The 12,396-nt window shown below is 42.4% G+C and overlaps 2 protein-coding genes across 4 annotated transcripts; both read left to right on the top strand.

Annotated features, from left to right (window-relative positions):
* The first annotated feature begins 13 nt into the window (after positions 1 to 13).
* LOC112262339 (cannabinoid receptor type 1A-like) lies at positions 14 to 3,042 on the top strand. Its single transcript, XM_024438012.1, has 2 exons — positions 14 to 228; positions 1,371 to 3,042. The coding sequence occupies exon 2, from the start codon at positions 1,415 to 1,417 to the stop codon at positions 2,810 to 2,812; it is 1,398 nt and encodes a 465-aa protein (XP_024293780.1). The 5' UTR covers positions 14 to 228; positions 1,371 to 1,414; the 3' UTR covers positions 2,813 to 3,042.
* A 3,983-nt stretch (positions 3,043 to 7,025) lies between these two features.
* LOC112262043 (akirin-2) lies at positions 7,026 to 9,737 on the top strand. Of its 3 annotated transcripts, none has more exons than XM_024437716.2 (6): positions 7,026 to 7,180; positions 7,499 to 7,697; positions 8,202 to 8,336; positions 8,629 to 8,778; positions 8,879 to 8,950; positions 9,116 to 9,737. In XM_024437716.2, the coding sequence occupies exons 2-6, from the start codon at positions 7,523 to 7,525 to the stop codon at positions 9,124 to 9,126; spliced, it is 543 nt and encodes a 180-aa protein (XP_024293484.1). In that variant the 5' UTR covers positions 7,026 to 7,180; positions 7,499 to 7,522; the 3' UTR covers positions 9,127 to 9,737. The 3 variants fall into 3 exon arrangements, with proteins under 3 accessions (XP_024293484.1, XP_024293483.1, XP_024293482.1); XM_024437715.2 differs by having other exon boundaries at positions 7,037 to 7,256; XM_024437714.2 differs by having other exon boundaries at positions 7,037 to 7,378.
* The last annotated feature ends 2,659 nt before the right edge of the window (positions 9,738 to 12,396 follow it).

Here is a 12,396-nt window from a genome sequence, read left to right as displayed (position 1 = left end):
ACAGACACATCGCTGTTACTATACAGGGATGCGAGGCTCATTATGACACATTCACTCTGCTAAAAATCAATTTAAACGATTTGATACACTTTGATAAAAGCAACTGTTGACATCAATATAATACAATTCCTGAGATTGGATTAGTGGACACACTTCCTCTTGTCTTTATGTCATAAATTAAATCTGGCATATGGAACAACGCAAATTCATTGTGCAAAGAATATGAAGGTAAGAACTATTTTTTGTTTACTCAAATGGAATACAAATGTGCCATTAATGCATAATCTATTTATTTGTTGATTTTGCTGTACCCTTAGTGAGAGTTTATCGAGTCTAATTACTTGCTTGCAGCCTCTCCATAACCTTCCTTGTTGTTGGTCTGTTTTATTAATTCATAAATGGGACAAGGGGCATCGCCACATTGTTGTATAGCCTACATCACTACCAGAATGTATTTTGCCTATCTATAAACATCCGCACGACAATGTTTTATCAAATATTCTCATTAGTCTACTTGTTTTTATGAATGAAAAACATATGTAGGTTATTGTAATTTTTCTTAACAAAATGTACAGATCTAGTCCTATTCATAATCAAATGGCAGGGTTATGTGCCGCTTGTCTATGTGTTTTACGTTTCGTTAGTCGTATGGACGGGATACGTATGGTATACATCGTCCAACGAAATGCTTACTTGCAGGTTCCTTTTCGACAATGCAAAAACAATAAGAAATAATAAAAGATAAGAATACAAACAAAAAGTAAATAGCTCAGTAGAATAGGATAAACATTTTAGCATACGTATAATAGACTACAGGAAGGTTATAGTTATAGTCCAATATTTACTCTTGTATTGGGGATGGGGGCAGTGTATAAACTGAGCCATATAATAAGAGTCTGAGAGAAAAAAGTCCTCCTGTAAAAATCTATAGATTGATTCTACAAAATCAATTCACTCTTCTCTTGAGAGAATATAACTACCTCCTTTGATGCATCATTCATTGAATCATTTTTTAAACTAATCCTGTATTACCCCTTAATTAATAGGAAAGATTGACCTACATTGGCATCTTAATGCAATGTTTTTGTTCTGGGGGCAGCACAGAAGGTTAGATATGGGTCTCAATCATTTGTCATTGACTGTTAATTCTCTCACTATTGTCTGAGACACATCTGCTGTAGAGTCAGCTGGCTGGTACAGGGATACCAATAATGTCACCCAGCAACATTCCTATATCACCCACAGTTAAAATCCCCCACAGTTAAATACATACACATTTGCCTACCCCCACATTTGTCACACTTAAACTGACCAAATAATAGAAAGTATTAATGATTTCAAAATGTTCTTGAACTCTCTTTTCTGTCTAGACACGCATCTAATGCTACATAATTTACCAGTCAGCTGAGTAGCCATGAAGTCTGCTCTGGATGGAATAGCTGACACCACTTTCCGAACAATGACTACTGGTTTGCAGTATCTTGGCTCCAACGATGTGAGCTATGATGACCCGTCCATTGATTCAGTCTTCGCCAAGACTGGATTCCACTTACAGAAGACTCACTCTGCCCCACTTAGTAACTCCTTCCCTGTACAAGTACCTGGGGACAAGGAGCTCATCTATAATGGCAACTCCATTTACCCGACCAACTTCTCTGAAATGCTTGGCAATGGGACCCGATGGGAGGTCGGGGGTTCTCTCCAATGCGGGGAGAACATTGTGGACATGGAGTGCTTCATGATTCTGACCCCCAGCCAGCAGTTAGTAGTAGCGGTCATGGCACTCACCCTGGGAACCTTCACAGTGCTGGAGAACCTTATCGTATTGTGTGTGATCCTCCACTCCCACATCCTGCGCTGTCGGCCCTCATACCACTTCATAGGAAGCCTGGCTGTAGCCGACCTTCTGGGCAGTGTCATATTTGTGTACAGTTTCTTGGACTTCCATGTGCTGCACCGGAAGGACAGTCCCAATGTGTTTCTATTTAAACTCAGTGGAGTCATCGCCTCTTTCACTGCCTCTGTGGGCAGTCTCTTTCTCACGGCCATCGACCGCTATATCTCTATCCACAGGCCGATGGCTTACAAGCGGATCGTCACCAAGAACAAGGCTGTCATTGCCTTCTGCATGATGTGGACTATCTCCATCGTCATTGCGATTCTCCCCCTACTGGGCTGGAACTGTAAGCAACTGAACTCGGTGTGCTCAGACATTTTCCCGCTCATCGACGAGAAGTACCTGATGTTCTGGATAGGGATGACCAGTGTGCTGCTTCTGTTCATCATCTACGCCTACATGTTCATCCTGTGGAAGGCCCACCACCACACTGTGCGTATGATGAGCCGCAGCTCCCAGAAGAGCATCATTGTCTACACGGCAGATGGAACCAAGGCTCAGACCATGCGACCCGAGCAGACTCGCATGGACATCCGCCTGGCCAAGACCTTGGTGCTGATCCTGGTGGTCCTCATCATCTGCTGGGGCCCTGTGCTAGCCATCATGGTCTACGACCTCTTCTGGAAGATGAACAACGTTATCAAGACAGTCTTTGCCTTCTGCAGCATGCTCTGCCTGCTCAACTCCACCGTCAACCCCGTCATCTATGCACTGAGGAGTAAGGACCTGCGCCGGGCCTTCCTTAACATCTGCCGGACGTGCAGGGGATCTTCTCAACCACTGGACAACAGTGCTGAGTCTGATTGCCATAGCAGGAGCATCAAAGGCACAGCCTACAAATCCACAGCTTGCTATGCAAACACCACTGTAAAAGTGGCCAAAGTCACCCTGTCGGTCTCCGCAGAGATGGTCTGAGAACCTTTCTGCCATCATGTGACTGTGAAGGTATCGACTGTGAAGAATTAATCTAGAATAGACACTACCCCAATTAGCGCTGCCCAGAAAGTTTGCCAACCATGAACTTTAAATTGAGCTTTGAAGTCTTTGTAGCTGTAGCATAAAATAATGTAGATTATTATACTGAACAAAAATATAAATGCAACATGTAAAGTGTTGGCCCCATGTTTTATGAGCTGAAATAAAAAATCCCAGACATTTTCCATACACACAAAAACCTTATTTCTCTCAAATTTAGTGCACAAATTTGTTTACATCCCTGTTAGTAAGCATTTCTCCATTGCCAAGATAATCCATCCACTTGACAGGTGTGGCATATCAAGAAGCTGATTAAACAGCATGATCATTACACAGGTGCACCTTGTACTGGCGACAATAAAAGGCCACTCTAAAATGTGCAGTTTTGTCATACAACACAATGCCACAGATGCCTCAATTTTTGAGGAAGCGTGCAATTGGCATTCTGACTGTAGGAATGTCCACCAGAGCTGTTGCCAGTAAGCTGCCTCCAACGTTGTTTTAGAGAATTTGTTAGTACTTCCAACAGCCTCACAACCGCAGACCACGTGTAACCACGCAAGTCCAGGACCTCCACATCCGGCTTCTTTGATGGCCACTGGCACGCTGGAGAAGTGTGCTCTTCGCGGATGAATCCCGGTTTCAACTTTACCAGGCAGATGGCGTTGCGTGGGAGAGCGGTTTGCTGATGTCAACGTTGTGAACAGAGTGCCCCATGGTGGCAGTTGGGTTATGGTATGGGCAGGCATACGCTACGGACAACAAACACAATGGCATTTTATCGAAGGGAATTTCAATGCACAGAGACACTGTGACGAGATCCTGAGGCCCATTGTCGTGCCAGTCATCATTACCTCATGTTTCAGCATGATAATGCACGGCCCCATGTCGCAAGGATCTGTACACATTTCCTGGAAGCTGAAAATGTCCCAGTTCTTCCATGGCCTGCATACTCACCAAACATGTCACCCATTGAGCATGTTTTGGACGATCTGGATCGACATCGTGTTCCAGTTCCTGCCAATATCTAGCAACTTCGCACAGCCATTGAAGAGGAGTGAGACAACATTCCACAGGACACAATCAACAGCCTGATAAACTCTATGCGAAGGAGATGTGTCGCTCTACATGAGGCAAATGGTGGTCACAGCAGATACTGACTGGTTTTCTGATCCAGACCACTACCTTTTTTTTTTAAAGCATCTGTGACAAACAGATGCATATCTGTATTCCCAGTCATGTGAAATCCATAGATTAGGGCCTAATTTATTTATTTCAATTGACTGATTTACTTATATGACCTGTAACTTAGTAAAATCTTTGAAATTGTTGTATGTTGTATTTATATTTTTGTTCAGCGTAATTCAATGTTTTCAGAACCACTTCATTAATTTATTTTCATAGGGAAATAGTGACAATAAGCATTGTTTAACTGTACAGTTGTGTATTTAGTGTCATGCTGATCTGCCCTGACTGTATGGGTTGAGCCGTTAAAATGCTTCTAGGTGAAATTGGCTGCTCTTTCCACTGTAAATTATACTGTAAATTATTACATTGTGATGGTCTGTAGTTCTTGTCATAAAGTATGTTTTGTGAAACTGTTTTGATTGCCTTATTTTATTATAATTGAGGGTCATGTTATTCCATACAAGAGTAGATAATGTACATCTTTTCAATGAGTCACATTATTTCAACTAACTGGGAGACAGATTTCCCCAAAGAAGAACCACAACCATAAAGACATGTAATGTATTAAATACGTCCCCCCCCCCACCTCCATCTCTTCATATATGTTAAGTATTTTTCTGTGAATGAACATCTTAATTTCTGTTTTGATTCAATAAAAATATTCAGGAAAGCACCTTGTGAACTTATCTCATGACACTCCAGAGAGAGAAAATACATGTTGTATTTGTGTAGTTACTCATCTTATTTAAGACCAGACTCATTTAGTAATAAGCAATGTATGTATATCATGTACACAAATGCTTTCATCTGAACACATCAATAGAAAAACAATAGCCATTGTCTTCTATTGCAGCTGTACTTATAGCAAAAATGTCATCATCTACACTACATTACCAAAAGTATGTGGACAACTCCTCGTCGAACATCTCATTCCAAATTCATGGGTATTAATATTTAGTTGGTCCCCCACTCTGCTGCTATAACAGCCTCCACTAGATGTTGGAACATTCCTGAGGGGACTTGCTTCCATTCAGCCATAAGAGCATTAGTGAGGTCGGCACTGATGTTGGGCGATTAGGCCTGGCTTGCAGTCGGCGTTACAATTTATCCCAAAGGTGTTCGATGGGGTTGAGGTCAGGGCTCTGTGCAGGCCAGTCAAGCTCTTCCACACCGATCTCAACAAACCATTTCTGTATGGACCTAGATTTGTGCATGGGGGCATTGCCATGCTGAAAGCACAGAATCATCTAGAATTGTATTGCAGTATAAAGATTTCCCATCACTGGAACTAAGGGACCTAGCCAGAACCATGAAAAACAGCCCGAGAACATTATTCCTCTTCCACCAAAATGTACAGCTGGCACTATGCATTCGGGCAGGTAGCATTCTACTGGCATCCGCCAAACCCAGATACATCCTTTGAACTGTCAGATGGTGAAGCATGATTCATCACTCCAGAGAACGAGAATGGGTTTCCACTGCTCCAGAGTCCAATGGCGGTGAGCGTTACACCACTCCAGCCAACTCTTTTCACATGGTGATCTTAGGCTTGTGTGCGGCTACTCGGCCATGGAAACCCATTTCATGAAACTCCTGACAAACAGTTATTGTGCTGATGTTGCTTCTGATCCAACCGAGGACAGACAATTTACAGAGGACAGATGATTTTTACGCGCTACACGCTTCCTGTTCTGTGAGCTTGTGTGGCCTACCACTTCTCGTTGTTTCTCCTAGACTTGACCAGGGCAGCTCTAGCAGGGCAGAAATTTGACAAACTGACTTGTTGGAAAGGTGGCATCCTATGATGGTGCCATGTTGAAAGTCACTGAGCTCTTTGATTGTATACATCTGTCAGTAACTAGTGTGGCTGAAATAGCAGAATCCGCTAATTTGAAGGGGTGTCCACATACTTTTGTATATATAGTGTTTCACCAACCAAGAACTGTCAAATCAACAGAAGATCTTTAAGTAAGTATAAAACCAGAGGAATTTGAATTTTTCAGTTGTCTCTGCTAAGATAAAAAAAAAGAGCAAATATTGCATGTATAATTTATATTCAAAAGTATTGTGGTTTCCCCATTCAAACACCTGTGTATGGTTTGGTTTCCAAGCTTCTGAATAAAGTCAAATTTACACAATACTCATAAGGCATGTACGATATCTCTGAGCTGACAAGGTAAAAATCTGTCGTTCTGCCCATGAGCAAGGCAGTTAACCCACCCGGGCACCGAAGACGTGGATGTTGATTAAGACAACTCCCGCACCTCTCTGATTCAGAGGTTTTGGGTTAAATGAATGAGGAAGACACATTTCACAACTGAAGGCATTCAGTTGTACAACTGACTAGGACCCCCCTTTCCCTTATATCAGATATGGGCTTTGGTGGTATGTTTTTAAGTCTCTGGAGGAGGAGAAAGAGTTGGCAGTGGCACATGGGACGATGTGCCGTGTGTTGTGTGAGGTACTGTACTGCCCTCTTGTGGAATCAGAGTATAGTATGATGGGGATGGTTAGAAAGTTAAACCACAACGTTTTTACCCCAAGTGAAAAAAATGTAACAGAAAAGGCAAAAAAACGTATAAGTGTAACAATCCATTTTACATTATGGGCCCATGGATTTGCAGAACAAAATAAAGTGGCAAAGGCTAACAAAATACATTAATTTCCAATAATGTAACAATAATGTGAATGAAGAATCAAATCAAATCAAATGTATTTATATAGCCCTTCGTACATCAGCTGATATCTCAAAGTGCTGTACAGAAACCCAGCCTAAAACCCCAAACAGCAAGCAATGCAGGTGTAGAAGCACAGGCCTACTGCTAATGTGTATAGATATAGCAGCGCAAAATCATGGCAGCACCAAAAAATTATAGCAGCGAAAATGATTAAATGTGATTTCGAACCACACAAACCACCACCTCTGTCTTGACTGCACTACAAATCCCACCATCATCAGCGCATGCCCACCGGCATGCGCTCCAATTTTTTGACGTCTTCAACCCTAGAACCAGACGGCTCTGAGATCAAAAACAAGAAGCTAGCTGGCTTTCAAGCTGGTAGGCAGGTTGTTATAGCTTCGTCTGAATTTATAACGTAGCTAAGGACATTCAAATAGAGGTAAGATATAAGTGAAACAAACGTCAAAGATACACGAGCGTCGGATAGGAACGGAGGGCAACTTTTCCCCGGAAAGGTGGGAATTTGTTTTCATTTGATTTTGTTGGCTAACGCTAGCCTAACCTAATAACGTTACTGTACGTTAGCCAACAACAGTCGCAAGACTCCTTCCTGGACTTGTCGAAGTTGCAAAGCTAGGTAACTAGCCAGCTAGCTGAAAATACATAATCGGGATAATAAGCTCCTTCCTATCTCGAAAGCCATTTTCTTTTGTTTCGCATTAGCTACTATACACTGTTCCTCGTTCGTTCTTTGTAGCTGGACCCTCCTTAAATCAAAATCATGGCGTGTGGAGCGACCCTGAAAAGAACCATGGAGTTTGATCCATTGATGAGTCCAACGTCGCCTAAAAGGAGAAGGTGTATCCCGGTTTCCCCATCATCCTCCTCATCCCCACGGAAATACCTTCGCATGGAGCCGTCACCATTTGGAGAGGTGTCGTCAAGACTATCAGCTGGTAATTAACGTTTAGTTAACTAATTTACCGGAAAAACCCAATTTGGTACCATACATCTAACGTTAGCTACCCAGGCCAGTGTGCTAGCTTTCTGCATTGCCAGCTAACCCTTAACTTAGCATACTATTTTCCAAGACCATATTAGATGTTAGCCAATAGTTAGGTAGATATGCTGCAATAACATGAGTAACTATCTTGAAAAGATAACATGATGTCGATATAGCATGTTGACATTGGGAAGATCTCAATTGCATACTTCTTGCAACCTCTGAAACCGCAGACTTTCTCATCCAATGGGTTTTGAGAAGGAGACGAGAGAGGACGCGAGGTGTATGCAATTGAGATCTTCCCATGGTGTCATCTTGACCCTTTTTGTGTTACACAGCATAATAGGAGCTATAAGGATTGCACTATAACGTGAGGCCTCCATTAGATGTGACAAGTTGTTTGACTAACTTCCTCCCTGAATGATTTTGACTCATGCTGTGTACTATCTCATTCAAGAGAAAATTCTGAACAACATCAAGCAGGAGTACAAGCGCATTCAGAAGAGAAAACACATCGATGGAGTTTACCAACAGACAGAGGGTTGCTACTCCCCAGAGGCTCCACCCCCTCTAGGTGGATCCAGTATGCCAGGTTTGTTGTAGTGTACTGTTAGCCTAGCCAGGTTCAATGTTGGTCCTTGAGGGCCAAAAACACTTCTTGTTTTCATCTTCTGCTTCTGAGAACCTAATTCAGACCTGGGACACCAGGTGAGTGCAATGAACTATCAGGTAGAAACAAAAAACAGGTGTTTCGGCCCTCCAGGACCGGAATTGAACAGCTCAAATCCTAAACCTAGGTGAGGAGGGGAGATCCAGAGTGCAGGATGAACTAGACCCCCCTCAACATGCAAATGACCTCATTTCTCTCCTTGTGTCATCTGCAGGCACATCGGCTGGAGGTTCTTCTCCATCAAGGAAAGAACAGCCCTTATTTACTCTTAGACAAGTTGGAATGATTTGTGAACGTCTACTGAAGGAGCGTGAAGATAAAGTTCGGGAGGAATATGAGGAGACCATGACTTCCAAGTTGGCAGGTGTGGACTGTCAAAATACAGGATTCAGAAAGTGCAACATAAGGTGGTATGTGATTTTTCCAGTTAAACTTATTAAACCCCTCCCACATTTCTATTACAGAACAATATGACACTTTTGTGAAGTTTACACATGACCAGTTGATGAGAAGATTTGGAGAGCAACCTGCAAGCTGTGAGTTTTATTTTCCTCTCCTTTTTATATAAGATTCTCAGTGCATGTACCATCCCATTGTGGAATGCAAGAAGGCTACCGTTACACCTGAATGGAAAACCTCTAAAGGTTATGGTAACATGGTTGGTTTTCTGTTTTTATCTATTCTTATCCCTTCTTCACCAGATGTTTCCTGAAAGCGTCCCAGTCTGCCAGGTGACCTGTTGCTGCAAGCTATCAAGTTTAAATCTTGGGAAATCACCGCAAGAGATTTGGTTTATTTAAACTTTTCTTACTGTGCCATATTTTTCCTTTGGGCAAAGGTTTATAAGCCGTTATCACTCTCTCGCAAGCAGCTAGGTGCTTCCTAATGTAAATGTATAGGCCCTCTCTACCAGTGGCCTACGTTTCTCCTGCTGTACTTGTATCGATAAGGCCTCACTCTTACAAGGAATTCCGAACTTTATTCATTGTTTTATTTCTTTGTTACATGTGTATATATATAGCAAACCACCTAGGTTTATGATATATATATATATAGAGATAAAGCAATGTAGAAATCCATGTAAGGTTTGCTGGTCAATCTATGAGCAAGTGGAAGATGCAAGTTAGTACAGTTTGGAGAAGAGAATATGCGGATGCACCAGTTACTTTTTTTTGTATGGAACTTTACAAAGTGTAAGTTAGATATTATTATTTTTTCCCCTTTCAAAATGGTTATTTTATTTTGTCATTTTTGTTTTCCTGGTATTACTTTCAAACCTATGTACTTAGTGGAAAACCAAACAATAAAATGTTTTAAGGCTTATGATTTAAAAGTTTCATGCTGTCACAACAGGGTAATGCTCTAAGTCAAGTACTACCAGTGTTTCCCCTATACGGCACAACGCCGCTGCTAAATTGTGACGCCACTGCAAATTAAAGTGCAACTCTCTTTAAAACCATGAATGCCTTTGAAAACAGCCAACGTGGCCTCGAAATAAATCAGAAACCGTTATTCTAGATCCAAAGACTACATGTAAATAGGATCGTTTGGTCATAAGGTCTCGTCTAAAACGTGAGTTTGGTAAATGGAGTTAGGTAAATGAAGGTTGGGTTTTGATTTGACGATGTCTATTTGCCCACTAACATGGGGTGAACAGTTGCGTTATAATGGCTCTCTATCCAATAGCATAGACCGTATGAAAGACCTGCACAGCAGCTCCAACTGTTTACATAAGACAACACGTTGCACACTTTTGTTACTTGAGAAATACTGCATCAAACACCCTAGTTAATGTAAAATTGTGCTACTAAAATGTCAATTAATTACAGATTTTGAGTTCTCTTAAATTCATTCTGGGGGTCAGACACTGACGTTTTGCTTCCTTCGCCCGCTTTGAGGATAACACGGTGCCACTGACGCAGCCTGCTCCCAAGGACTGTGGGTTCTCATTCTCCGTGGCCGACCTAAGACATTTTAAGCGTGTTAACCCCCGCCAGGCAGACGGCATCCCTTGCAGCGTCCTCAGAGCATGCGCAGACCATCTGGCTGGAGTGTTTACAGATATATTCAATCTCCCTATCCCAGTCTGCTGTCCCCACTTGCTTCAAGATGTCCACCATTGTTCCTGTACCCAAGAAAGCAAAGGTAACAACTAAATGACTATTGCTCCGTAGCACTCACTTCTGTCACCATGAAGTGCTTTAAGAGGCTAGTAAGGATCATATCACCTCTACGTTACCTGACACCCTAAACCCACTGCAATTTGCTTACTGCCCCAATAGATCCACAGACGATGCAATCACACTGCCCTAACCCATCTGGACAAGAGGAATACCTACGTAAGAATGCAGTTAATTTAATATAGCTCAGTCTTCAACACCATAGTACCCACCAAGCTAGAGGGCAATGGGTCTGAACCCTGCCCTGAGCAACTGGGTCCTGGACTACCTGATGGGCTGCCCCCAGCTGGTGAAGGTAAAAAAACAACAACACCCACTTCGCTGATCCTCAACACAGGAACCCCACAAGTGTACTCCCTGTTCACCCAAGACTCCTTGGCCACGCACGCCTCCAACTCAATCATCAAGTTTGCAGACGACACAATAGTAGTAGGCCGGATTACCAACAATGACGAGTTCGCCTACAGGGAGGAGGTGAGGGCCCTGGTGGAGTGGTACCAGGAAAATAACCTCTCACTCAATGTCAACAAAATGAAGGCGCTGATCGTTGACTTAATGAAACAGCAGAGGGAGCACGCCCCTATCCACATCGACGGGACTGCAGTGGAGAAAGTGGAAAGCTTCAAGTTCCTCAACGTACACATCACTGACCATCTGAAATGGTCCACCCACACAGACAGTGTGGTGAAGAAGGCGCAACAGCGGCTCTTCAATCACAGGAGGGTGAAGAAATTTGTCTTGGCCCCTAAGACCCTCACAAACTATTACAGATGCACAATTGAAAGCATCATGTCAGGCTGTATCACAGACTGGTAGGGCAACTGCACTTCCCGCAACTGCAGGGCTCTTCAGAGGGTGATGCGGTCTGCCCAACGCATCACCGATGGCACACTGTCCCCCCAGGACACCTACAGAACCCAATGTCTCAGGAAAGCCAAAAAGATCATCAAGGACATCCCTCACCTGAGCCACAGCCTGTTCACCCTGCCATTATCCAGAAGGCAAAGTCAGTACAGGTGCATCAAAGCTGGGACCGAGACTGAAAAACAACTTTTATCTCAAGGTCATCAGACACTTAAATAGCCAACACTAGCCAGCTACCACCTGGTCACTCAACCCTGCACCTTAGAGGCTGCTCTATATACATAGACATGGAATCACTGGACACTTTAATAATGTAACACTAGTCACTTTAATAATGTTTACATACTACTTTACTCATCTCATATGTATATACTGTATTCTATTCTACTGTATTTTAGTCAATGCCACTGACATTGCTTGTCCTAATATATACAGTATCGGTCAAAAGTTTGGACATACCTACTCATTCAAGGGTTTTTCTTTATTTGTACCATTTTCTACATTGTAGAATAATATTGAAGACTTCAAAACTATGAAATAACACATATGGAATCATGTAGTAAACCAAAATGTGTTAAACAAATCAAAATATATTTGAGATTATTCAATGTAGCCACCCTTTGCCTTGATGTCAGCTTTGCACACTCTTGGCATTCTCTCAACCAGCTTCATGAGGTAGTCACCTGGAATTCATTCCAATTAACAGGTGTGCCTTGTTAATAGTTAATTTGTGGAATTTCTTTCCTTAATGTGTTTGAGCCAATCAGTTGTGTTGTGACATGGCAGGGGTGGTATACAGAAGATAGCCCTATTTGGTAAAAGACCAAGTCCATATTATGGCAAGAACAGCTCAAATAAGCAAAGAGAAACGACGGTCCATCATTACTTTGAGACATGAAGGTCAGTCAATCCGGAAAATGTCAAGAACTTCAAGTGCA

Source organism: Oncorhynchus tshawytscha, linkage group LG11 (genome assembly GCF_018296145.1).
Source record: "Oncorhynchus tshawytscha isolate Ot180627B linkage group LG11, Otsh_v2.0, whole genome shotgun sequence".
NCBI lineage: Eukaryota > Metazoa > Chordata > Actinopteri > Salmoniformes > Salmonidae > Oncorhynchus > Oncorhynchus tshawytscha.
This window is presented reverse-complemented; position numbering and strand designations above follow the sequence as displayed.

Excerpts from the sequence above, each read along its gene's own strand:
- LOC112262339 (XM_024438012.1), top strand. The coding sequence starts at position 1,415 with ATGAAGTCTGCTCTGGATGGAATAGCTGACACCACTTTCCGAACAATG.
- LOC112262043 (XM_024437716.2), top strand. The coding sequence starts at position 7,523 with ATGGCGTGTGGAGCGACCCTGAAAAGAACCATGGAGTTTGATCCATTG. Across the intron at positions 7,698-8,201 it reads GTCGTCAAGACTATCAGCTG|AGAAAATTCTGAACAACATC; the intron begins GTAATTAACGTT and ends ATCTCATTCAAG. Across the intron at positions 8,779-8,878 it reads CATGACTTCCAAGTTGGCAG|AACAATATGACACTTTTGTG; the intron begins GTGTGGACTGTC and ends TTTCTATTACAG.